Source organism: Rattus rattus, chromosome 3, assembly GCF_011064425.1.
Source record: "Rattus rattus isolate New Zealand chromosome 3, Rrattus_CSIRO_v1, whole genome shotgun sequence".
In the NCBI taxonomy this organism is placed as follows: domain Eukaryota; kingdom Metazoa; phylum Chordata; class Mammalia; order Rodentia; family Muridae; genus Rattus; species Rattus rattus.
The window spans coordinates 65,058,710-65,083,016 of record NC_046156.1 but is presented as its reverse complement, the minus strand read 5'-3'; the positions used below and the strand labels follow the sequence as shown (position 1 = coordinate 65,083,016).

The 24,307-nt window shown below is 52.5% G+C and overlaps 1 protein-coding gene across 1 annotated transcript; it reads right to left on the bottom strand.

The window, feature by feature from the left end:
• Positions 1-279: 279 nt before the first annotated feature.
• Lmna (lamin A/C) lies at positions 280-21,542 on the bottom strand. The gene is made up of 12 exons (XM_032898069.1): positions 20,951-21,542; positions 7,103-7,259; positions 5,929-6,054; positions 5,568-5,738; positions 5,281-5,406; positions 4,101-4,321; positions 3,790-4,012; positions 3,210-3,317; positions 2,892-3,011; positions 2,424-2,519; positions 1,460-1,726; positions 280-1,210 (listed from the first exon to the last, which is right to left on the bottom strand). Exons 1-12 carry the CDS (start codon positions 21,304-21,306, stop codon positions 1,184-1,186), a joined length of 1,998 nt encoding a protein of 665 aa, XP_032753960.1. The 5' UTR covers positions 21,307-21,542; the 3' UTR covers positions 280-1,183.
• Positions 21,543-24,307: the final 2,765 nt, after the last annotated feature.

The window sequence follows — 24,307 nt, the reverse complement described above, 5'->3', positions numbered from 1 at the left end:
CTGCTGTCCATCTGTCTGTGTTCCTGTGTCTGATGAACACGTGGCTTGCTGGCCCCATTCAGAAGGTGCTGGATCAGTGCTGGGTGGATGAGGGTCAGGAAGGACATTGCCCCTTTCACCCCACATGTGTTGAACTTTATAGGAGCCCCCTCCCCAATACCCAATACATACCCTTCATAGCTGTGTAGCATCGAATATGTAGTGAATGTGTGGCACCTGTGTGTGCATGTGTCTGCCCCTGAAAATACACGTGACACCCAACAAAGAGACACCACAGCATCCGGGATGGAAACAACTAGTGTATTGATTTGGGGGGAGAGCAGAGGTGCAGATGGGAAGTGGGATGAAGGGTTCCTTAGTGTTTGCTGTAGCCACCAATCACCACACCCTCTAGTCTTCTCACTGGCCCCAGCAGATTCTCCCAATCTCCAGGAGCCTTTCCCTCACTCTCTCCCCAATCCCACTTAATATTGCCCTCCACCGACAGGACAGAGCCCACCAGCAGGCTGTACGCAGGGGAAAGGTAGGTTCCAACTGACCTTCCCTTCTCCTTCCCCATCTTTCCCATCTCTTGTCTGAATACAATATAGAAAAAAGCAAGCATGGCAGATTTGCCTCTGGGAATCCACTCGTCCCAGGCTAGGGAAGGCAGGAAGAGGGTAAGGCAGGCAGAGGAGTCTCGGCCAAGTGTAGTGAGCCAGGAGGGGCTTGACCTCTCTGCACCCCTTTTCTTTGCAGCTGGCATGGCAGTGGGCCAGCTGTGGAGGAGGCCGGCAAAGAGAACTCCATGCCTGCCTCTCAGGCACCATGTCACAGGGTCCTGGGATGAGGGCAAAGCCAAGGCAGCAGGACAAAAATCTAGACTACAAAAGCAGTCCTTTCCCCGGGCTCCTATGAGAAGCCCTTTGGTTTAAGGCAGATACAGGGAAAAGGGAAGGACTTAGGATTGAGATAAAGACACTTTTTTTTTTTTGCTTGTGTTTTTCCTTCAGTATAAAACCACTGTAGAAAATAACTTCTCTTAGAAAAAAAAATAGAAGGAAAAAAGAAAAACACCCACAGGCAGGGGATAAAGTTTTCTTTGGCTTCAGACCTGCTCTCATAAGGAGCAGGGCAGGAGGTGGCATGTGGTGAAGAGGGAGCAGGTGGCCTCTGCCCCCACCCCTGCCTGGCAGGTCCCAGATTACATGATGCTGCAGTTCTGGGAGCTCTAAGAGAGAAGAGAAGGCAGAGGTGTGAGCAGCAGTGCCTGGCCCTTCCTCTCCCTCCCTGACCCCAAAGGGGGTGTGTCTCCCAAACCCTCACACTCTGGGCCTCGCCCTGACCTCGAGTCTGGGGTTCAGACAGGAGGGGCAGGATGCAAGGGGGGCTGCAAGGAGGGGGACCCCACTCCCGTGGGCTGCCCTGCTGCTCGGTGAGCAGTGTCCTGCTGTAGGGCAGAAGCGAAGAGATGACTCACCTGGGTCCGGGGACTGGAGTTGCCCAGGAGGTAGGAGCGGGTGACTAGGTTGTCCCCGAAGCTGCCACCCCCACTGCCCCCCACACTGCGGAAGCTTCGAGTGACTGTGACACTGGAGGCAGAAGAGCCAGAGGAGATGGATCCGCCCACCTGGGCTCCTGAGCCACTGGCAGCCTTGTCAGCAGGCTGCCCGCATGTCCCGCACAGTACGGTGCGTGAGCGCAGGTTGTACTCAGCGGGGTCCCCCGAGCTGCTGCAGTGGGAGCCCTGGGAAGGGAGACAAGGCTCAGGAGGGACAGCGAGCTTGGGACTGACTTCTTAGGACCAGCACCTAGGCTCTGGGCTCCTGCAGATTCCTGGCCATGGGGCAGGAAGGTGACCTCTGTCTGTACCCACATAGCCGGAGTGGTAGGGACATAGGAGGCCTGTGGCTGGGAGGAAGGGCATGATGGGGAAATGGCCAGGAAGCCTTGTGGTTTTAACTCTCTCCTGAATCCTAGACACTTAAGGGGCAATCAATCAGGAGGGAGGCTGAAGATGGAGAAGCTTAATTTGTGGAGGGACAGGAATGAGAGAAAACACTGCTGCAGGGGAATCTGAGGAGAAGCATGCAATAGGACAGAGAGGAGCCGAGAAGCGCGTGCATGCAAAGGGAGTGGGTGGGGAAGAGAGGCAGGGCTGGGGCCATCTCTGTCCTCCCATCCCTTCCCAGGAGACAAATCCAGATCCTGTCCACTGCCACCATGGAAGAGTCCGTGGCATCAGAAAGTCCCCACTCCCTTCCTTACCAGACACCTGGGCTCCCTGTTCAAGGTAGAGGGAGGAGAGAGAAGAAAGGCGAGGGCAGCAAGTGGCATTCCAAAACACTCTTTAATGAAAAGACTTTGGCATGGAGGCGGGAGAGCTGCCCTAGGCTGCCAGGGCTACCCTTGTGGGCTGGGCCTCAGCGGCGGCTGCCACTCACACGGTGGTGATGGAGCAGCTCATCTCCATCCTCTTCCTCATCGTCATTGTCCTCAACCATGGTCAGTGAGCGCACCAGCTTGCGCATGGCCACTTCCTATGGGGACATAAGCCCAGACCCAAGAGTCAGGGGGTGAGGGCTGTACAGCTAGAACCATCCTGGGCCCTTATATAACCTTGCTCCAACCTCTGATGCTGGGGCTAAGGAATGCGCGCGCACACACACACACACACACACACATACACACACACAAACATACACGCACACAGGACACAGCTGACAACTCAGCGTTCTTTAAACTGGAGTCTGCTGTTAACACTCACTGGCTGACTTCCACCCATCATTCTACTGGGGAGACTTTTGGCTTGCTTACTGCTGGGTGGGAACTGGGCTCAGGGAGGTAGCTAGTCCCATTATGGCCACCAGGGGCAGCCTTGTCCAGCAAACTACCAGCTGCGCCATACTCACTTCTCCAGTGGCGTTGATGAGAGCCGTGCGAAGGCTGCTCCCACAGCCCCAAGTGTTCTGTGCCTTCCACACCAAGTCAGTAGGGGGGCTATGGGTGGCCCCAGCTCCTGAAGCCCAGATCTGGGGACAGATGGTTTAAGAGATGTGCTTATTCTCCCCCCCCCCGGAGCTGGGGACTGAACCCAGGGCCTTGAGCTTCCTAGGCAAGCGCTCTAACCACTGAGCTAAATCCCCAACCCCAGATGTGCTTATTCTTAATGCTCTTGTCCTGAGTCCAACTCCTCCACCCCAGAGTCCCATGCTGGCCCTTCCACTCACCGTCACCACCTGCCCGGCCTTTAGGGTGAACTTCGGTGGGAAGCGATAAGTCATCAAAGGATCATCACCATTCTGACGCCTGATCTGCCAGTTGCCCATGGACTGGTCCTGCAAGTAGGGTGGAGGGAAGAAGACAGGGAGCTCAACCTGGCTCTGGGCTTAGCTCACTTAGGCGCCAGTGTACACCAGCAGTTCCGGCGACTATGGAGGCTGAGGTGGGGGAACAGCTTAATCCCAGGAGATCAAAGCCAGCCTGGGCAAGACCCCATTGCAAAACAAACAAACAAAAACAAAAAACAAAAAAAAAGCAAAGCAAAACAAAAGAGCAAACAACAACAAAACAAAACAAAGCACAGAGAAGGCTGGCCTGCTGGCCTGCCGCCCTACCTCTGGCATCCAAACCTACTCTACTCACTCAAATGTCGTACTGTGCCACACACACCTATATTCCTTCATCTTCCCAACAACTTAGAGATGTAAAGACTACCACACACTCCAAATTCTCAGATAGGGCGACAGACGCTCCACCAGAACCAGGGGCTCCCAGCCATTGAAAACCAGACCCTGATCTCAGGCCCACCTCGTTGGACTTGTTGCGCAGCCGCACGAACTTGCCCTCTTCATCTACTTCCTCTACGGCCACACGGCCGCTAGTGCGAGCATGCTGCGAGAAGCTGCTCCGGCTCTCAGAAGACTCCAGCTTGCGCTTTTTGGTGACGCTGCCTCCACCCTGAGACTGGGATGAGTGGGAGGAGGCGCGGCCGCGGCTGCGCTGCGAGGTAGGGCTGGGGGACAGGCGTAGCCTGGGAAGGTGGAGACAAGATGCGGGGTTAGTCGTGGGAGTTGCAGGCCATAGGCCCCGACAATGTCTCTAGACCCCTCCTAGTTCACCTCTCCTCCTCGCCCTCCAGCAGCTTCCGGTAGGCATGGATCTCCATGTCCAGGGCCAGCTTGATGTCCAGCAATTCCTGGTACTCATCCAGCTGCTGCTGCATCCTTGCACGCATCTCAGCCATCTCCCGCTCTTTTTCAGCCAGCAGGCGCCGGCTGGTATCCCGCTCACGGGCCAGCGAGTCCTCCAGGTCACGCAGCTTGGCCTCCTTGGCTGCCAACTGGGGTGGAGAAGACAAGGGTCTGATGAGCTCCCAAAGGCCAATGTGGACGACGAGGGAGGGGCACAGGGGAAGGAAGACAGGCACTCGATATCTGTAGGCTTTCTCCAGAGCCACCATGGCCTTACCCAGTGACCAGGAAGCCCTTCCTAACATCTGACTGAAACCCCTCATTCTGAGGCTGGACCCCATCTCCTTTTGTCACGAATAGCACAACCAGCTAACACTGGCAGTGTAACATTTCACTCTGCAGTGTCATGACAGACCTGGGAGCCAGGGAGAACAAGAACATTCAGCATTTCCCATTTATTTTTAAGGATTTGTTTGTTTGTTTTATAGGTTTCACTATGTAACTCTGGCTGCTCTGGAACTCACTCAGCAGACCAACCTGGTCTTAACCTGTCTGCCTCTGACTCCATAGTGCTGGGATTAAAGGCGTGACCACCACAGCTTGGCTTTTCTTTCTTTTTTGAGACATCCTCATGTAGAGTTGAGGATGACCTTGAATCTCTGATATGTCAGCCTGGGATGAAAGGCACGCACTACCACACCCAGCTCTCTGTGGTCCCGGGGATGGAACCCAGGCCTTCATGCGTGGTAAGCAAGCACTGTACCAACTCAGCTACATGTCCAGTCCAAGGGCTTCTCCATTTCCAAGTAGGAAATGCAGCTGGGTTCGTAACCAGCGAGAAAGCACCTATCTACCATGCACGAGGCCTCTGGTTCAATCCCCAGCAGGCCCAGAACAAACACAAAAAACCCTTCATACACAGTAAAATAGAGGCTCTGAGGGTCAAGGCAAGCTAAAGGGGAACCCTGGAAAACCAGACAGGCGCCAGATTCCAAACCATGGCTTGTGGTCCTGGGGTCCCCTTTCCCCTCTCTTCCTCTTCTCAGTGGGTTTCTGCAAATATCTGCTTAGACCAGTGCCGTGGTGGGAAGGGTAAACTGGGGATTACCTGCTTCTGGAGCTGGCTGAGCTGGGCCGAGAGGCTGTCAATGCGGATTCGAGACTGCTGGAGCTCCTCATGGGCAGCTCCCACGAGGTTGCTGTTCCTCTCGGCAGACTGCCGGGCATTATCCAGCTGCAGGAAGCACACAATTATTAGAGCAGGAACCTGGAGGTGCGGGCCAGAGGATTGACAGCATCCCCCTGCTGCCATCCACCCGTCCTCAGGGCACACCCGGCATGGGTAGGATAGGCTGCTACAGCAGCACCCCGGAGAGGATGGGATGAGGCCAGCACCTTGGCAGAGTATGTCTTTTCTAGCTCCTTCTTGTACTGCTCCACCTGGTCCTCATGCTGGGCCCGCAGCTCCTGCAGAGCATCTGCCAGCCGGCTCTCAAACTCTCGCTGCTTCCCATTATCAATCTCTACCAGCCGGGTCTCATGCCGGCGCTTGGTCTCACGCAGTTCCTGAACGGGTTAAGTGAAGACACTTAGTGGTTCCTTGGAAGCCAAGGCCAGAAGTCCACACTCCCTGTCTTGCCTTAACCCCACAGGCCAGGCCAGGGCAGCCCTCCTTAGTCTGCAGATGACCCTGCTGGCCTGAGCCCAGTGTCCAGCGTCCACATCAGCTCTCAGACGCCTACAGCGTGATGCTTACCTCACTGTAAATGTTCTTCTGGAAATCCAGCTCCTCCTTCAGGGTCTGTAGCCTGTTCTCAGCATCCACTCGCCTCAGCATCTCATCCTGGAGTTGCTTCTTAGCCTCACCCAGGGCTGCCTCAAGCTGAGAGAAAGAAAGCCAAGTTCATGCGGAAGGTGTTTGGGATATGCCAAAGAATCGAGTGATGGCTGCCCCCAGGGAGAGCAAGCCTAGAGGCAGTGAAGGCCTTCAACGCCCATGAGGGGAAGGATGTGATATGTGCATTCTCACAGTAACTACCCCCGGGCATTAAAAATCAAGGGTGAGGGCCTGTAAGATGGGTCAGCAGGTGAGGGTGCTTGCCTTTAGGCCTGGACAACCTAAGTCCTATCCCTAGAGCACATATGGCAGGAGAGGACAGGTACCTGCAAGTTGTCCTCTGGTCTTAACCCGTGTGCTGTGACACATCGGGGCCCACAAAAGAAAAAAAAGTAAAAAACCAATGGTCTTGAGGCTGAGGTGCTGTCGGGAGTGCTGTCGGGGTGCAGGACCTACAGGCAAGGGCTAGACCAGGAGGAGATACCCCTAACAGCCCTGGAGAATGGTTTCTGGAGGAAGCACCAAGCTAAGGCATTCATCCTGGGCAAGCGCAGGCTGCTCTCAGTAGGCCTGGGGGAGCTGGGGAGGGGCTGAGGGAGGGAGGAGGCTCCGGAGGGTCCAGCTTGGCTTTGGAGTCACTAAACTGTGTGTCTAACTTCTTCAGTCCTGCTCCAGATTGTGCAGCATGAAAGATCAGAGGAGCAGAGGAGAACTTGGAAAGTAACGGACACCACGCGCACAAGGCAGTACTGACCCACACCTAGGTAAAGTGAGCTATCAGCACTCTGTTATGGCCTCAGTGGACAGCTCTCCTCTGAAGCGGTTGGAGCTGACTAGAGGAGACAGGAGGGGAGGAATCAGAGTGAGGCATAGTACACTGTGCTGTTAAATAGAACTGGTGTGTGGATTGCTTTAAGTTGCTGCACTGCTTCTTAGTAACTAAGGAAGGAAGGAGAAGCAGTGTTCTAGACCGGGGAAGTGAAGGTGAACGGATGAATAAGACTCAATGACAGGTTGAACCAGACACCTCTCAAGATCCAGTCATCAGGTGGGGTCACTGGGGTCACAGGAGGGCCCCGGGACAGTGGCCTACCTTGGCTACCTGCCCCCGCAGATCATGGAGCTCGCCTTCCAACGTGCGTTTCTCACTGAGAGCAGTGCTCAGGGCAGCCTCCTTGGAGTTGAGAAGAGCCTCCAGGTCCTTGAGCCGGGCCTGCGCAGCCAACAAATCCCCCTCCTTCTTGGTATTGCTAGAAAAGAGAAGGGCAGGTTTCAGAAGCTCGTGTCGGGAATGGGACCGTCCTGAGGTCCCTGAAACGGTCAGAAGAGGGCACCCTTACATTAGATTTGTTGGCTCCCATCAACTTCTGGGGCTGGGTTCTCACCACCCTTAAGATTTCCCAAAAGCCCCTTCTTGCTTCTCTACCCTTCCCATGACTCAGGGCCCAAGAACGTGCCTGGGGCCAATGGCAAAGCTAGATCAGATGATATGAATGCCTGGCTCTCTTTGCCTCCCATTCCCTCTAAAATAGACAGGGCACCTTTGTCTCCTGCCCTTCCCACACAGGGCCTTAACCTTTTCCTCCCCTGGACTCCACCCGTTTGTTCCCCATTCAGTTTGCTTCCCTCCCTTGGAACCGACAGACAGTGAGTATCTTGGCCACACACACACACACACACACACACACACTCTCTCTCTCTCTCTCTCTCTCTCTCTCTCTCTCTCTCTCTCTCTCCAGTTAGAGTTTCAAATTAGTCTAATTCCTTTTGCCCATGTGGGACTTCTGGGGGAAAAGAGTCTCCCCTAGGGACACCAGGGACAAGACTAAGGGAAACATATGAGACCCTTCCCTTCTTGGGATTTAGTCTTAACGCCTCTGACCCTCCATCAGATCATCCCTAACAGTGGACTAGGCTCTCCCTAAGCCAGGCTTTCTGACATGTGTTCCAGATGTCTATCCCTGGATTCCAGATCCATTGGGTTCCAGTCTGGAGCCACACCCTATCCCTAGCTCCTTAAAGTAGACAAAGCTATTTAGTAAGTCTCTACCACCCGGGAATGCCTCTGCCTCCCCCACATTCTTGATTCTTTCTGCTAGTAAACTAGAGAAGCAGAGAAGTCCTAATTTCCTGAAAATTTCTGGAAAGCCTGAGAACTTTCCAGACATAATCCCTTCATAAGTATTAGAGGGAGGGGGAGCAATAGACCCTGTGGAGGGGTGGGTAAAGAGGAGCACTAGACCCTGGAGGAGGTAAGGGGGAGCAGTAGACCCTGAGGGGGCTTAAGGGGGAGCAGTAGACTCTGGGAGGGGACCTGGTACTAGTAACCATCTGCAAAATTATCTGTTCTCATCAGGAGCCCACCACAGCAAAAGGAAAACTAAGGGCTGAGGAGATGGTTCTGGGTAAGGCACTTCCTCGCAAGCATGAGGAACTGAGTTTGGATCTTCAGCCACAGATAGCTGGGTAGGGTAAATGCCTATGCAACCCCAGCATTTCTTTTCTTTTCTTTTCTTTTCTTTTCTTTTCTTTTTTTTTTTTTTTCAGAGCTGGGGACCGAACCCAGGGCCTTTTGCTTGCTAGGCAAGCGCTCTACCACTGAGCTAAATCCCACACCCCAACCCCAGCATTTCTAAGGTGAGATCTGAGAACATCCCCAGGGCTTGCAGCTCAATTACCCTGGCTGTACAGTTGCAAACAAGAAACCATGTTTCAACCTAGAACAACACAGGAGGCTGTCCTCTGACCGCTACCTCTAGTAGACCAGCATGTGTTTGCATGCACATGATACATCCCAAACTTAAAAAGGAAACTATGCTGGGTTCGGTCCCCAGCTCCGAAAAAAAAAAGAACCAAAAAAAAAAAAAAAAAAAAAAAAAGGAAACTAGGTGGGCAAGTAAAGCAGGGGGACCCACTTCAGGAAGAGCAGCCCTATCAACATCTTTCTCTTGCCACAAAATCTCTAAGCTGTACTAGGCCTAGCAATCCACCCTGCAGTAGCAGAGAAAAGGCTAGACCTGGGGAAGCAAAGGGGTAGGAGACACTCAGGAGATTTCAGAGAGTCCTGTCCTCCACCAGGGCTCTACTGGACTGGGAGGAACACAGGAGGGTCAGGGAAGAGTCCTGGAGGCTGCTCCCCAGGCTATGTGTTGCTCCCCCCACAGCACAAAAACGATTTAAAGCAATGGTGTCTCTCTCTTGCAGAGGCCATTCCAGAACCAGAGACTAGCTCTCCTCCATCTTAGCACGAAAAGCTAAAAATAAAGTCAAAACCCAGCTCAGGTTTTGGCTGCCATCCGGCCCAGCCCTGGCTAGAAGCACGGCCCCAACTTTCCATGACTTCAGAACTTTTCCGAAGCTGAGACAGCTGCAGGGGAGGAAAGAAAATGAAGAAAAAACACGGTGCAGCAAGTTGCAGAGACAGAATCTGAGCTCCTTGGGCCGGATCCAAGGCTGGCAGCGGCTTCCCAGAGGGGCCGGCTGGGGTGCTGCTGGTGATGTGGGAGAGACTTAGAGGACCAGCTCTGAGTCCTTCAAGCTCCTCCTTTTACAGATGAGGAAACTGAGGTGCAGAGGGGGGTGAGTGGCCAACATCAACCGTGGCAAACAGCCGCACGGGCAGTGTCCTTATTGCCTTTCTCACACTCCCCCACCCCCACCCACCACTGCCCTCCTAAGCCTTGGGTGTGGAGAGACTGCAGAACTAAGCCAGGAGCAGGAGTGGATCCCCTTTAACAAATCCATTCCTGACTGGGCTGAGTATACTTAGCCTCAAAAACACTCCCTAGCCCTGCCTCCTTGGGCACTAGAGGTGGAATTCCCAGGGTTCCCCTTGTCCTTGGCTGTACTGGGATATGGTGCAAAAGCCCTGTCCTCCAGGACTGTATGGTCTGACATGCACAGGGCTGGGTTTTTATGATGATGTAGCCATGGTGTCACATAACAACGGAGTTGTGTTGTAAGAAGTTATGAACTAGTTTCATCATCATGCAAATATCAGTGTGATCACACAAGATGATAGAAGTTTGGGGACCTTCACTGTATATGACTTGCCACTGACAGAAACACTGTTATGTGGGATGTGACTGTGACAGCAAATACTTCTCGTGAGCTTATTGTATGCCAGGCACTGTTGTAAGGACGACAATATTAACTGCCCTCTGAGATGCATGCTATTACCAGTGTGATACAGAGAAGGCAGGCGGTGAAAGCTCCCGCCAGGACCCTTTAGAATGTAGAGCTTGCACTCCTCTCTGTACCAATTCAGAACGCGCCTGCAGTGAAATCCAGGGGCTGTCTCTCCATCCCTTCCGTCCCTGCCAGTGCTTTACCCAGTACTGAAGAGACTCCACAAAGGACTAAGACACACCCTGCAGCTGAGGGAAACCTCAAGCACACATTATCAAGGAAGAACTTGTGGTTTTCTTAGTCAGGCATGGGGAGCCCCATTTAAGGGGAAGAAGCCACTATCACCCATGGGCTCATGACTCAGACCTTGGGAGCTCTGTAGACAGAGCCACAAGCATACCCTAAAAAATGGGGGGGGTCGGTCCTCTCCTTTTCTCTAATCTTCTTTTTTAGGTTTTTCAAGACATGGTTTCTCTGTATAGCCCCAGCAGTCCTGGAACTTTGTAGACCAGGTTGGCCTCTAATCCAGAGATCAGTCTGTTTCTGCCTCCTGAGTGCTGGGATTAAAGGCATGTACTACCAAGCCCCAAAATTCCTCTTTATTAAAAAAAATTGTTTTTTAAATCATGCTTTAAGCGTGGTATGGTGATACACAACTTTAGTCTCAGCACTTGGGAAGCAGAAGCAGTGGGATCTCAAGAAGTTCAAGGCCAGCCTGAGCTACAGAGAGTTCCAGACCAGCCAGGACTACATAGTGAGATACTATTCTTATAAAGAAAGAAAAAGGGGTTGGGGATTTAGCTCAGTGGTAGAGCGCTTGCCTAGCAAGCACAAGGCCCTGGGTTCGGTCCCCAGCTCCGAAAAAAAGAAAAAAAAAAAAAGAAAGAAAGAAAAGAAAAGCACATCTTGAATAGCAATGCAAGTTACATGTTTAACACTATAACAGTTATTTGCTATGGTTTAAAACAGATTTTTAAAGGAAAGAAAAAGTTTTAAATGGCTATCCTCTATCAAACACCATTTTCTTCCTAGGAGAGGAGACCTCAGCAGACACCGGACAGGCCTAGGCATCTGGGTCTGCATAGAGGTGTGGTCCAGTTCCAGCCCACTGGGCGTGGTAGTAGGAAAGCTGGGCTTGTCCTGGGTTGGTATGGAGGACTGGGTGGGGCAGTCCAGGGGAGCTGGAAAGGGGTAGGAACCCGGGCTACCCCTGTGACTCATGTTCAGAGCCACAATAACAGGGCAGGGGGCGGGAAGTCTCCCGTGCTCTCAGGGGGCAGTGAGACCCTGCCTGCCTATACCCTGTTCCAGGCCTGGTGCCATGCCCTGCGTGAGCAAAGGAGTGGTTGCATCCCTGCTGCCTCCAGGGCCAGGGACAAGAAGGGTTGGGTATCCGGTTTAACTCATCCCAATGGGCAATCCTGGCTCAATGAGGGGCGTGGGGGAGGGGAGCAGTCATGAACAAGGTAAGTGAGAAGCCGACGCGGGCGAGGGGTGGGGGGCAAGTCTGGGGGTCCCCGGGCTGCTTTAGGGAAGAAAGGCAGCAGTGGCAGAGGGGCTGGATGGGCACAGGGCCAGGCGCTGACCCGCCCACTGAGTCATCCTCCTCAGCCACCTCAGACGCCAGATATGGAAGCCGCGCGGCCTGTTTGGCCTGGTTGCCGGGAGCAACAGCCTAAGCCCAGAGGGAGTGGCCTGCATTTCCTCCCCTGTCCTGGGGGAGGGACTGCGGCCCAGACTCTACACAGGGCTAAAAATAAGGAGCGGGAGGGAATGACAGACCGGCCCGCGCCCCGCCCGCCCGCCGCCAGCCTCACCGGCCCTCAGCGTTCCCCATGGCCGGGCCAGAAAGAGCAAGGCCTCGAGCCTTCGGGAGTTCCGGAAAGATCGGTGACCCCTGTGACTGGGAAGGGTGCTGAGGTGCTGCTCCCAGATCCCCCTGGGACCACAACCCTCTATCTCTCTAACTTCCGGCCCTACCCTGCCCAAGCTGCCTTTCCACCTAGACCCATATTGGTTTATTTAATATTTATTTTTATTCATGACAGAGTCTCAGGTATCCTGGGGTGCCTCGAATTTGCTAAGTAGTCAAGAATGACCTTAAAGTTCTGATCCTCCTGCCTCTACCTTCCAAGTGCTGGGATTACATGTGGTTTATGGGATGCTGGGATCAAACCCAAACCCCAAAGTTCCTAAGTGCTAGGCCAGCTACATTCCCAGGCCCCATTTTTTTTTCCACTAACAATGCAGTTTCCTTTATCTTAATTATGCAGACATGAATGATGCATGTACTACAGATTAAATACAGAAAGCTTTCTATATCTGGCCTCCCACAGCAACCCCACCCGTTCTCCACCCCAGCACTGGTTTTTTACCTGTGATCTTTGGGTTTTTCTATATGTCCCCTTAATGCCTTAAAGTTCAGGCGTTGAGGGCTTCTAGACTAACCTTTGGACTAATTTCTGTACTTTCTTTCACAGATGTAGACAGGAAAGCCTAGAGAAGGCCGGGTCCAGACACTAAAAACCTACCCACCCCAGTATACAGGGCCAAAGCAAAGAAAATGACATAGGGGCTGGAGTGTGATTTCCTGGGTTCAACTCCCAGTACAAAAAGAGAAGGGAGGAGGGGGTTTGAGAGTGAGGAAGGGGAAAGAGAAGGGAATGTTAGGAAGCAAAGGGGCTTCAGAGAGCTTCAGGGACACAGTCCTTTTAGAAGTGCACTCTGTTGCTGGGAGACCCCCAGTCAAAAGACCTGATGGATCCACTACCCTTGACTACCTTCAAACCTAATACCGGCTCTGGACTGTGCAGCCATCCGAGATAACCACTGCCACCACTTGGTTTCTTGGCTGGTCTGTGGGTCTGTGACCACTTTCAAATTCTGGCAGGATGTGGGCAGCCCTACTCTGGCATGCTAAGGAGGAAGTAAGCAAAGCAGGTATTCCTGAACCTTCCCCAAAACCTGCCCTGTGAAACTCTGGATGGCTGTCATTTGAAAACCACAAGGTTGAGGCTGGGAGGTGGTGGCCCAAGCCTTTAATCCCAGCAGAATTAGGGGGCAGAAGCAGGTGGAGATCTGTGGGTTCAAGCCAGCCTAGCCTGATCTATAGAGTGAGTTCCGGGACAGTCAGGACTATATAAAGAAACCCTGTCTCGAATTTAAAAAAAAAAAAAAAAAAAAAAGTAAAGGGGTTGGGGATTTAGCTCAGTGGTAGAGCGCTTGCCTAGGAAGCGCAAGGCCCTGGGTTCGGTCCCCAGCTCCGAAAAAAAGAAAAAAAAAAAAGTAAAAATAAATGAGAGAGAGAGAGAGCGAGAAAGAGAGAGAGAGAGAGAAGAAAACCAAACCTCAGGTCTCCTCACGCAGGCACATGTGCCCATGGTTGGCAAAGCTCAGCTTCCTCAAGCCTCTCTCAGACTACTGATAGGCCTGGGATCTTGTGGGATCTGAGGCCTCAGATCGGCTTCCAGAGCAGCCAGGATCTCAGTTGCCTTTCTTCCAAACAAAGGCAAGACTTAATTCCAGGATAAGGGAGAGTCTGGTAGGGCTCTGGTGCCCAGAGCAGGATAGGAGGCCTGTTGACATGTTCAGACACCACTCTAGCAGAGGCACTGGACCTGGCAAGGGGCCAGGCCTGAGTCACAGCTGCTGGGTCTATCAACGTGGCATTGTACAAAAGAGAAGCCTGGAGCAGAGACCAGAGCATAGGGGTCCTAGACACCTAGCAGTCAGCTTCTCCCCACTCCTGCCTTCCTGTCAGTCTCCTGCTGAACCTCTCTTCTTTCTAGCCTCCTATTCCAGAAGCCAAGCTCATGCTGTCATGAGATGTCAGGGTAGGGCCTGAGGACAGATAAAAGGCAGCAGGAAGGTGAGGAGGGCGGCCTAAGAAGGTAGAATGACCCGAGGGATTCCTCAGAAACTTACTCAGCAGTAACTTCTTGGGATTTATTAGCCACCCTCTATCTGGTAGCACACAGTTATTAACCCTGGCTGTCCCAGGAGGGAGTCTGAACCACACCCAAGGCAGGAGAGGAAGTAGAAGAAAGCTTTGAACTTCTGGTCTCACTGCACTAAACCTAGAACAATGCAACAGGTCCTCCCAGCTGGCAGAGGTGGCAACCATGGAGCTTCTGCAGGAAGAAAAAAGCCTTTCCTTTTCCAAAAGTTTCCTCACCCTTGGCCACTATGTCCGGAAGCCCTACCCCTTAAAAAAAGGACTCTAGTTCTCTGAGGTGGCCCTAAAGAGGTTCTAGATGTCCCCCACCAAATCCAGACGTTCTTCTTCCTTGATGTAAGGAAAGCCCACCTCAGGAGCTTCTTCCCTGATTAGACAAGCTCTGGGTGTCCAGTCCACTCTGAACCCTGCATGCCATCTATGACTCAGCTCCCACTTCCCGGCCGAGGATCCCAGCCTGAATTATTCCTGCTTCAGCAGGATTCCGGCTTCCTCTCCTTTAACTACAGAGTAAAGTAGAGCGATCCCCTTGCCAGATTATTGTTCCTTTTCTTAAGGGATTGTAAGGGCCAAGACTCACAGCGCATTGGCTGGGTACACCAATGTGAGCGGCAGGTGAGCAGGTAAGGTCACTGTGCACCACCCACTAGCTTCTGGCATGCGATATCTGACCCTGGCAGTTGGAGAGATCAGTCCTGTCTTTCCTAGGAGCCTCCCTTCCAGCCCTGAAACTGGTCAGTCAGTGCCACAGGCAGACTGTCCTGCTGCACCATAGGGCCCTTTCTAATGTCCTGAAGATAGGCAGACGCTGAAATAAACTTTATTTTTCCAACAGAAGTGAAAACAAAGCCTACGCCAAGACAGTAGTGTCATAATAATTAACCAACTCCAATAAGCTCTTTTCCGAGAAGCAGGAAGGAGACTAGTGGTTTTAATTCCACTGCTGTGGGGAATAGTTCTATAAAAGAAAAAAAAACTGCACTGGCTATTAACCATACTCCAATTTATTGTGCTTGGTTTTATTACTTCTCATGTCGTATTTAGAGGACTTTTCCTCACTTCATGGGTCATTGTACTGCTTTGAAACCCAAGGTGCAGATCTGTTCTAACTCCCTTTCTTTTACTGTTAGGGAAATAAAGGGAGAGGGCTGATTAAGTCAAAGTCACATAGCAATTTAGGGACAAAGATGAACCTAGAGATAGGGACACTGAGGGCCACAGCTGTTTTTTTTTTTTCCTTTTTCTTTTTTTTTTTTTTTTTTTTTCAGAGCTGGGGACCGAACCCAGGGCCTTGTGCTTGCTAGGCAAGTGCTCTACCACTGAGCTAAATCCCAACCCGGCCACAGCTGTTTTAACTATGACCTAACACTATCTGTCATTTTGTTAGTGGAACATCTTACTGAGAGACAACAGGTCTTATAACTTCTCGAGAGTGTCTCCATGTATGCTAGAGCTGGCCTGGGTCACCTTCAGTACATTTACTGGGACCAAGGAAGGGAGGATAGAAGATATTCTTCTGAGTGTCTGGGCCTCCAGTCTCATGTCTAGCTGTGGCTGTTAGGGCTGGGCAGGGCTGGGCAGGGCTGGCAGGGCTGGCAGGGCTGGCAAGGCACCGGTGTAAGGAGAGCAGAGGGCACAGCTGTAGGTGAAGGCTGAAGGCGTCCTCCCAGTTGGCCTCCAGCTGGCCCTGGCTTCAGCCTTGACAATGAGCTACTGAGTGGCATGCAGGAATGTCACTGACCACTTGAGGCTAGGGGAAGGCAGTAGAGGGACCCTAATGGGGAATGGCTTTTCTGTGTCCCTTGGGCTGAGTACTTTTCAGCCCCCGGGGTATAGTTGCACCAGCTTCTTTCCTTCTATTAGGGACGTGGATGGGCTCACCTAGGGCCTGATACCCTTCAAGACACTGTCTCTGTCAATGTAACAGTTCTGCCCAAGGGCACAGCCTCCTTCCAACCCAGGTAGCTGCTTCCTACCCCAAGTCTCGAGACTGAAGGCACAATCACCATACCCCCAGAGTTACTGTCTAATGCCTAGCAGGTTCTGGGTCTTTCCAGACACAGACAGAAGTAAGTGTGTCACTGGCCTCAGAGCAGAATCTCTAGGCAGCAGAGGTGAGCCTTGGCTAGATTTCCAGCCTGTCTTTGTTGCTAGAGAAGGCTTAGTAGAGTAGCACCGGAAGTCATATCCTAACCTTTCACCCTGCAGGGAATAGGACAGACCTCTGCTTTCTGCTGCCTGTGATTACTTCAGCCTGCAGCCCCCTGCCTCCCTGCACTGGAGTCACAGAAGCCTGCCAATGCAGAGGGCATTGAGGAGCACGAAGGTCTCGGGAGCGGGAGTGGGAGCTTCTGTGTCGTGGGTCAGGAATGGTCCCCACTTCTGGCCAGCCTCACTCCAACAGTTTCTAATGGAAGACACACTCTGATCATACTCTGGGTCTTCATATAGTCAGGACTAGGCTGAAATTCACCATACTCCCCCTGCCTCAGCCTCTCAAGCTCTGGGAATTACAAGCTTGCACTGCCAAACCTAACTAGTACTAGAGACTGATCATAGCTATGGCCCAATCATACTAGACAAGTATTCTACAACTAAGCTCTAGCTACAACTGAATATACTAGAGTGTGTGTGTGTGTGTGTGTGTGTGTGTGTGTGTGTGTGTGTCTGTTGTGTGTATCTCTCTGGGTCTCTGGGTGTGTGCGTGTGTCTGTGTTTCTGTGTGTGAGGCGATAGGCAGGCACTGTGCCACAGAGCCACGCCCTAGCCCTTTTTGACATTCTAATTTCTTATGTACAGTGCCTCTTTGGAACCCTGGTTCCAGATTCTACCAGTCTTTTTTTTTTTTTTTTTTTTTTTTTTTTTTTTTTTGAAGCTGGGGCCGAACCCAGGGCCTTGCGCTTCCTAGGCAAGCGCTCTACCACTTAGCTAAATCCCCAACCCCTTTTTTTTTAATAAAAAACTTAAAAATTTGTGTGTTTGTGTGTGTGTGTGTGTGTGTGTGTGTGAGTGATGTATTTTGTGGTTGCCTACAGACCTGTGGAAACCAAAAGAAGGTGTCAGATCCCCTACAGCCGGAGTCACAGGCAGTTTCAAGTTGCCAATGAGTGCTGGGAACTGAACCCAAGTCCTCTAAAGAGCAGTGAGTGCTCGTAACTCCTGGGCCATCTCTCTGTACCAATTATCTGTCCTAAAAGTGTAGGGGATGGATTGGGCAGCAGTGCTGGCACATACCTTTAATCCCAGCATTTGGGAGGCAGAGGCAGGCAGATTTCTCAATTGGAGGCCAGCCTGGTCTACAGAGTTCCAGAACAGTCAAGGCTACACAGAAAAGCTCAGTCTCAAAAAATGATAGATAGATAGATAGATAGATAGATAGATAGATAGATAGATAGATAAATGTATGTGTGGGGGATGGCCTGGCATGGTAGCACATGTTTTTAGTTCCACCACCCCAAAAGCACAGGCAGGCAGACGTTTGAGGCCAGCCTGATGTACATAGTGGGTTCCAGGCCAACCTGGGTTACGAGTCAAAATAAAAAAGTTGGGGGGAGGGGTTAGGGATTTAGCTCAGTGGTAGAGCGCTTGCCTAGCATGCACAATGCCCTGGGTTCGGTCCCCAGCTCTGAAAAAAAGAAAGAAAAAAAAAGTTGGGGGGAGTGCCTGGAGAGATGGCTCAGTGGTTAAGAGCACTTGTTACTGCAGAGGTCCGGGGCTCAGTTCCCAGCACCCTCATGGTGGCTCACAACCATCCAACTCCAGTTTCAGGGGCTGTGATGCCACCTTCTGACCTCAACAGGTACTCGGCATGCATGTGGTGCAGACATAAATGCAGGCAAAGTACTTATACACATAAAAATGTTAGTGATCTGGAGAAAAATAAAAGATAGTTATGGAGGGCTACCAAGATGACTTGGTGAGTAAAGGCACTTGCCACCAAGCCTGACGAGTTGAGTTCCACCCATGGGGCCTGCGTTATGGAAGGAGAAATCCACCTCCTACACGGTGTCCTCTGACCTCCATTTGTGTCATTCCTCACAGAGAAGCAAGAAGAGTACTGAGTACCCCACACGGCAGTGGGGAGTTGGGCAGTGACTACAGTACTGCCTGCATCCTTCTGTTTTCTCTTGCTTTGCTTTGTTTGAGATGAGGTTGCACTCTATAGCCTGGACTAACTTTGTAAGCTAGGCTAGCCTAACCCAAACTTTTGGTGATCCTCCTGCCTCTGCTTCTGCCTCTGCCTCCTGGGTCTAGAATTACTCTCAGAGGTCAGAGGTTCTAAGGAAGGAGGCAAGGGACTATCGAGAAGGTTTCATGGGTAAGAGTGCTTTCTGCCAAGCCTGATGACTTAAATTCAATCCCTAACCCCGTATTAGGTAGGAGAGAACCAAATTCCCCAAGCTATGTCCTGCCGTGAACACTGTGGCGCATGTGCACGTACTCTCACGCACACTTAAATAAATCTAAAGTGGGGGGGAGGCAGAAAAGGGACCCCAGCATGCTGTAGAGACAGGACAGGAAATGTAGCTATCCAGGCCCATAGCCGTCCCGTTCAGACATCTGTGGTCTATCTCCGTCTCCTGTTGCCTCTATAAAGCCACTAGGGTAGGAGGGTGGCGTCTGAGTCATCCATGCAGCTGTCTAGCTTGGACTTGAGCTTACCCATAAGCCTGGGGTGAGCCTTCCCTCACTTCCAACTGTCCCCTTCTCCCAGCTTAGATGTCTAAACCTCTGGAGGAGAGGGAGGAAGAGAGAAGGAGAGGGAAGGAGAGAGTTGTTTTGTTCCCCCTCTCCCCTGCCTCCTCCTTAGAACTTACAACCCAGTTTGAAGAGCCTTGTGGGTGCAGTTGAGAGATCCAAGTTGAACTGTGCTAAAGATTGTCACCGGTCTCATAGTTATGCCTAACTCCAAGCCTGACCCTGAACTCTGAGCTGGAATTAAACATTAAATTGGTCACTTTTCCCCACCCCCAGCCCTGGTGGGAGGGCCCGGACAATGCCTTTCATCCTCCCCAAACTTCACTCAGGCCATTTCTCCACCTCAGTCTGAGCTCACCAGCAATACAAAGGGCAGAGCCATGAGTCTTCTGCAATGGACATAGAAGGACAGACGTCCATCTAAGCTCACTTCGCCTCCACTTCACCCCACCAGCAAGGACCTAGGTGTGTATACCCACCCCAACCCCCTTCCCGGAAGCCCAGCCTCCTTGGGTAGGCTCAGTTGAGAATAGAGGCAGGTGGCTAAATATAAAAAGTCCACACATCGCCCAGCCCCTACCCCATGTGTGTACACACCACCTGGTGTCCCAGGCCTGGACAGCTGCACTGGGGGCAGAAGACACAGAGTGGCTCGGCTAGATGAACAAAAGCTCTATCTTCCACTCCCCCTGTCCCCAGATCTACTAGACAAGTTCTGCACCAGGATCTGCAAGAGCTTTGGTGGTTGACTTAAACTAGTTTAACTATAGCTTAACTAACTAGTTAACTCACTGGGACTCCTCTAACTTGCCTCATGTATTTCTTATCCCTAATAGAGAAAAGACAGGTAATTCCTATTAGCTGAGAGAAAGGCTGAACCCATCTGTGCACATGACCTCTGCTCATACTTGAGAAAATGGGCTTGCCACCACCTATGGCTGGGATCTGGTAAGGAACAGAATGACCAACCACTGATAGCAGTGGGCTCTGTCAGAAGATAATGCAAAAGGAAAAAGAGGAAGAGAAGTCTAAGCTACCAGAGCCTTAGGTATCTGCACGCATGGCCAACGCTCTTTGGCTTGGGTCTACAGCATAGAAGAAAAGATCCCAGACACAGAGCCTGTGGGAGTCCTGGGAGCAAGGGCCCACACTTCCAGGCTTTGGAAAGTCTTTTTAGAAAGAAGGTGGAGTCAAGTAGGGTGGGGCAGGGTGGGGCAGGGATGGGTGAGGTGGGAGTGGCCTGAAGCTCTCTAACGGCTGGATTTCAAAAATGTCATTGTATTCCAGCGGTTTAATAAGATCAAGACATCAACAGCTTGGAGGATGGGCCAGAGTAAAGTCTGGCTTGGCTAGGAAACCGGAAGTGGCTTATTGGCTGAGGGAGGAAAGGACAGAGCTTCCAAACCTTAAAGTCACCAAACAGAGAGGGCCAGGGTTGGGGAGCCCCAGACCCAGGCATAACAGATTTTCCAGGGCCATTAGCTTCTTTGCCCAGTTTCCCTCCCCACCCTCTCTTGCATTCCTAGTCGAGGCAGGCCAAGGGCTGTGGGATCTGCGGGGGAGCTTCCTCCTGTGCTTCTGGTGGGCCTGAGAGTCTAGGAAAGGTTCCAGACATTCCCAGCTCCTAGAACCAGGAGAAGGCCTTGCGTACACAGCCATGGGAGAAAGGGGCTATGCAGCCTTGGTGACCCCTCTACAGTACCACCGGACAAATGTCTGTGTGAGAGATATGTTTTAGTGGACATCATGTGTTCAGAGTCACGTTGGGCAAAATTGGCAAAGTGCCAAATCTACCAAGAAAGTTCTAATAAAACCCTTTCACCCATTCTGCTGTGTTCTGGGCCTCATTCGGGAGTTCCAAGACCTGGTAAAGCCTGTTCTGCCTTCCTCCAGCCCATCCCCCAGGCTCCAAATGGCTGTAAGATCCCACCTTGACAGAGTGAGGCCCTGTAACCAAGGCTACTTGGTCTCCATGCCCCACCATTCTTTATATCCTCCCACCCTCTCACAGAGACCCTCTCCCTGCTGTGTCCTGTCATGACTATTACCCTTGGCACTGCCAGTCACCCGCGGGAGGCAGTTCCGGGGAGGGAGGGGACTAGATGGCCAGTTATGGAAGACTGCTGCTTCCCTGGTGCTGGCCGGCCGGGCCTCACTCACCGCGCCTTCAGCTCCTTGAACTCCTCACGCACTTTGCTCAGCTCCAGCTGGAGGCGGGCGCGCTCCTTGGCCACAGAGTCGAGGGTCTTGCGGGCATCCCCCAGCTCGGCCTCGTAGGCCGCCTTGATGCCGGACACCTCTCGGCTGACCACCTCTTCAGACTCAGTGATGCGAAGGCGCAGCCCCGCGTTCTCCGTCTCCAGGGAGCGCACGCGATCGATGTACACGGCCAGGCGGTCATTGAGCTCCTGCAGGTCCTCCTTCTCCTGCAGCCGTGTGATCCGAGTGGGCGACAGCGGGGTAGAGCTGGCCTGCGCCCCACTGCGGGTGGCGCGCCGCTGAGACGGGGTCTCCATGGCCGGCAGGGTGGCAGTGCTGCCCGCTGGGCAGGGGTCCCGAGAAGGGCGCGGGACTCGGACAGAAGGACAGAGGCTGATCGGGGGACAGCGAGCCGGCGAAGCTCGCTCCTGGCAGGCGTGGAGATCTGGGCTGGGCGCTGGCGCACCTCGGGATCTGGGTTGGCTGGTGTTGAGGCTGAGGCAGCGTTCCCGCGAACACTGAGTCACTGACAGCCGGGCAGAGACTCTAATAGGCCCTCCTCTACAGGGGGTGGATCCACTGCTCTTAAAGGAGCCATCCTAGACCCAAAGGGGCGGAGGCAGGTATGGTGAGGAGGAGCCAGCATGCCAACCCTCAGTCTGCAGAACACCCCTTTCTGGCCTGGGGCTTCACAATGTTGGTTCCTGCCTACTCAACTCCAAGCTTGCCTTTGGCCTTCTGGGGTAAAGGGCAGACGAGTAAAGGAATGAGAGTGGGTGGGCGAAGGGTAGTGGCGAGGGACCACGGGAAGTAGGTGCAAAGTGAGGGAGAGAGTTAGGCATACCCAGGGAGCCAAGGAAGCTGGGGGAGGGCTGAGGCTGCTGCCCATCAGTGACTCACCCCACTTCCACCACTGGCTCCCCTTTCCTCAGTAGTAACAGTGAGTCACCTCTCCCCCACGCACAGGAGCGGCCCATCCAGGGCTGCATTTCAGTATGCCAGGAGTGGGATGGCAAAGGAACGTCTGGGTTTTTAGGTAACTAAGATATTACTTTATGCCCTCAAGTTTGGGGCAAAGATCAAGGGCCTTTTTTTTTTTTTTTTTTTAAACCTATGCACTTCCCTTATATTTCTGGCTTTAAAACCAAACATTGGGTTTTAGATCTAAGGAATAAGCCTCAGTCCCCAAGAGAAAGCCAAGAATAGAAGCCAGGAGCTGGCCCCTCCCAATCCCCCCTCCCCTTTCATTTGGACCCAGACAGTTGGAAATGGCTGTTGAAATCCCTCCCTTTCAGCCCCTTTCTTCAGCTTACTCCACCCAGCCAAGTCCAAGACTGTACTTATTTTTTTCCAGGACTGTACTTATTTTAATGGATAATTTAAAACAGATACCAGAGCTGTGCGTGCATTCAACACATGGCTAGGACACCAGGTTCCAGATTTTTGTGACTGCAAGAAGGGCCTGAAAAGAGGAACGGGGTCGGAGGGTTGTTAATGCAGGGTCTCCATCTGGGTTCCATTCCTAACAGTGGGAGCACGAAGAGCAAAGCCACCCCTCCTCAGCCACTGCATGCCTTTCTAGCCAGTTATGGGTGGGCCCTGACTAGACTATCTCCCAATACAGTAACCCTGGTCCCAGGTTCTTCAGCCTCCATCAAAGACTCTCGGTCAGCTGTCTAGTCCTCTCCTGCAACCCTAGCCTAAGCTGCACTGGCCCCATCATCCCCTCCTGCAATGGAGCCTTCCCTGCTCATTCCATGGAGCATTCAGGGCACCGATTAGCCTGCCAGTTCCAGAACTGGACAGGTTCTAGGTCGTGGGCTTGAGTTGGGACTCTAGGAGATTTTGTTGTTGCCATTTTGCTTTTTCAAGACGGAGTTTCTCTACATACCCCTGGAACGCCTTTTGTAGACCAGGCCAGCCTTGAACTCAGAGATCTGCCTGCCTCTGCCTCCAGAGGGCTGGGATTAAAGGTGTGTTCCACTGCACTTGGCTCTGGGAGAGTTAGTTCTGTGAGGGTGACCGGGCAGTGTGGTAAAAGCCAGGATGCATCTAGGGGAGAGGACCTAGGACGGCGGCTTCCTTTCCCTCTAGTTCTCTCCCTCGGGCTATGTGGCTGCCATTCAACTTCCCAGACAAAACAGCAGCAAAAACCCGTTTCTTCTGCTTCTCCTTCTCCTACTTCCTAACTGAGAAACAGACGTGGATGGGTGAGTCAGTGGAACGTGCGGGCTGGGGCTCATGCTGTTCCCTCTGTCTCAGCCCCTCCTGCCCCTCCCTCTCCCTCCCTGGCCTGGCTTCTCTCCCTGGCTTTAGTAGCAAAACCACACTTAACCCTTCTTATCCTACCCACCCACATTTTGTAGAAAGGGTATAAAGGAGGACTTTCATCCCAAACTGTACTCTGAGCTCTTAGCAAAGGATCTTTGTCTCCACCACAATCAAGATGGCCTCAGTCCTAAATCTGACCTTCAGAGGGGGTCCTCGACTTGAGTGTTCTACCCTGATCATGTCCCAAAGACCAGAGTCTGCCTTCCTCTGTGACAGCACAGATTAATGCCAGGGGCTTCAGAAGCGAGCAGGAAAGGTCCGGCATGATGGAAGATAACCAGCTCTCAGCCATGCCTCTCCTTGTTGTGACATGAACTCTGCACCTGCCTTCCCTAGTCAACTGTCATGTGAGCCAAGAGGCTAACAAAGACCTGGGGACTGGGCTCCCAGGGCGTGGAGTTCTGCAAACCAAGCTGCAGAGCAGCGCTACCCTGCTTGGTGTCACAAGCGCCTCTTCCCACTGGCAGAGAAGGGTGGGGAGGGCCCAAACCAAGAGGAATGCACATTGAAGGGCAGCCTGGAACACAGCACTGGGTAATGAGTTCCACATGGGACCCAGACGTTAGAGCTGGAGCTTCTTGAACTCCAACATGGAGTCTGAGGGATCGTTTGGCACTTACCATCAGGACCAATGGCCTCAAGGAGGGTGCCGCTCTGTGTGCCTGGCCTCCTCCTCCTGGGAGTGCTATGAGGGAGGGACATGAGGGACTGGGCCTTAGGCCTCTGTGTGCTATCACACAGAGGTACTCCTGTCCTTTGAGGAAAAACTGCATCTGGCCCTGTCACTCTTATTCAAGTGGCTTGGGTGGGGTACCTCACATCTGAGGGGCTCCATTTCCTCCATCTGTAAGGTTCTGACGGAGGTAACACACGCTGTAAGGAAAGTTCCTTGTTAAAGGCAGGCTCAGGGCTGTAACAGAGGTGCCTCCAGTGGACACGGAGAATTTACTTGTTCAAACAAATGTTTATTGGGTACCTACCGTGTGC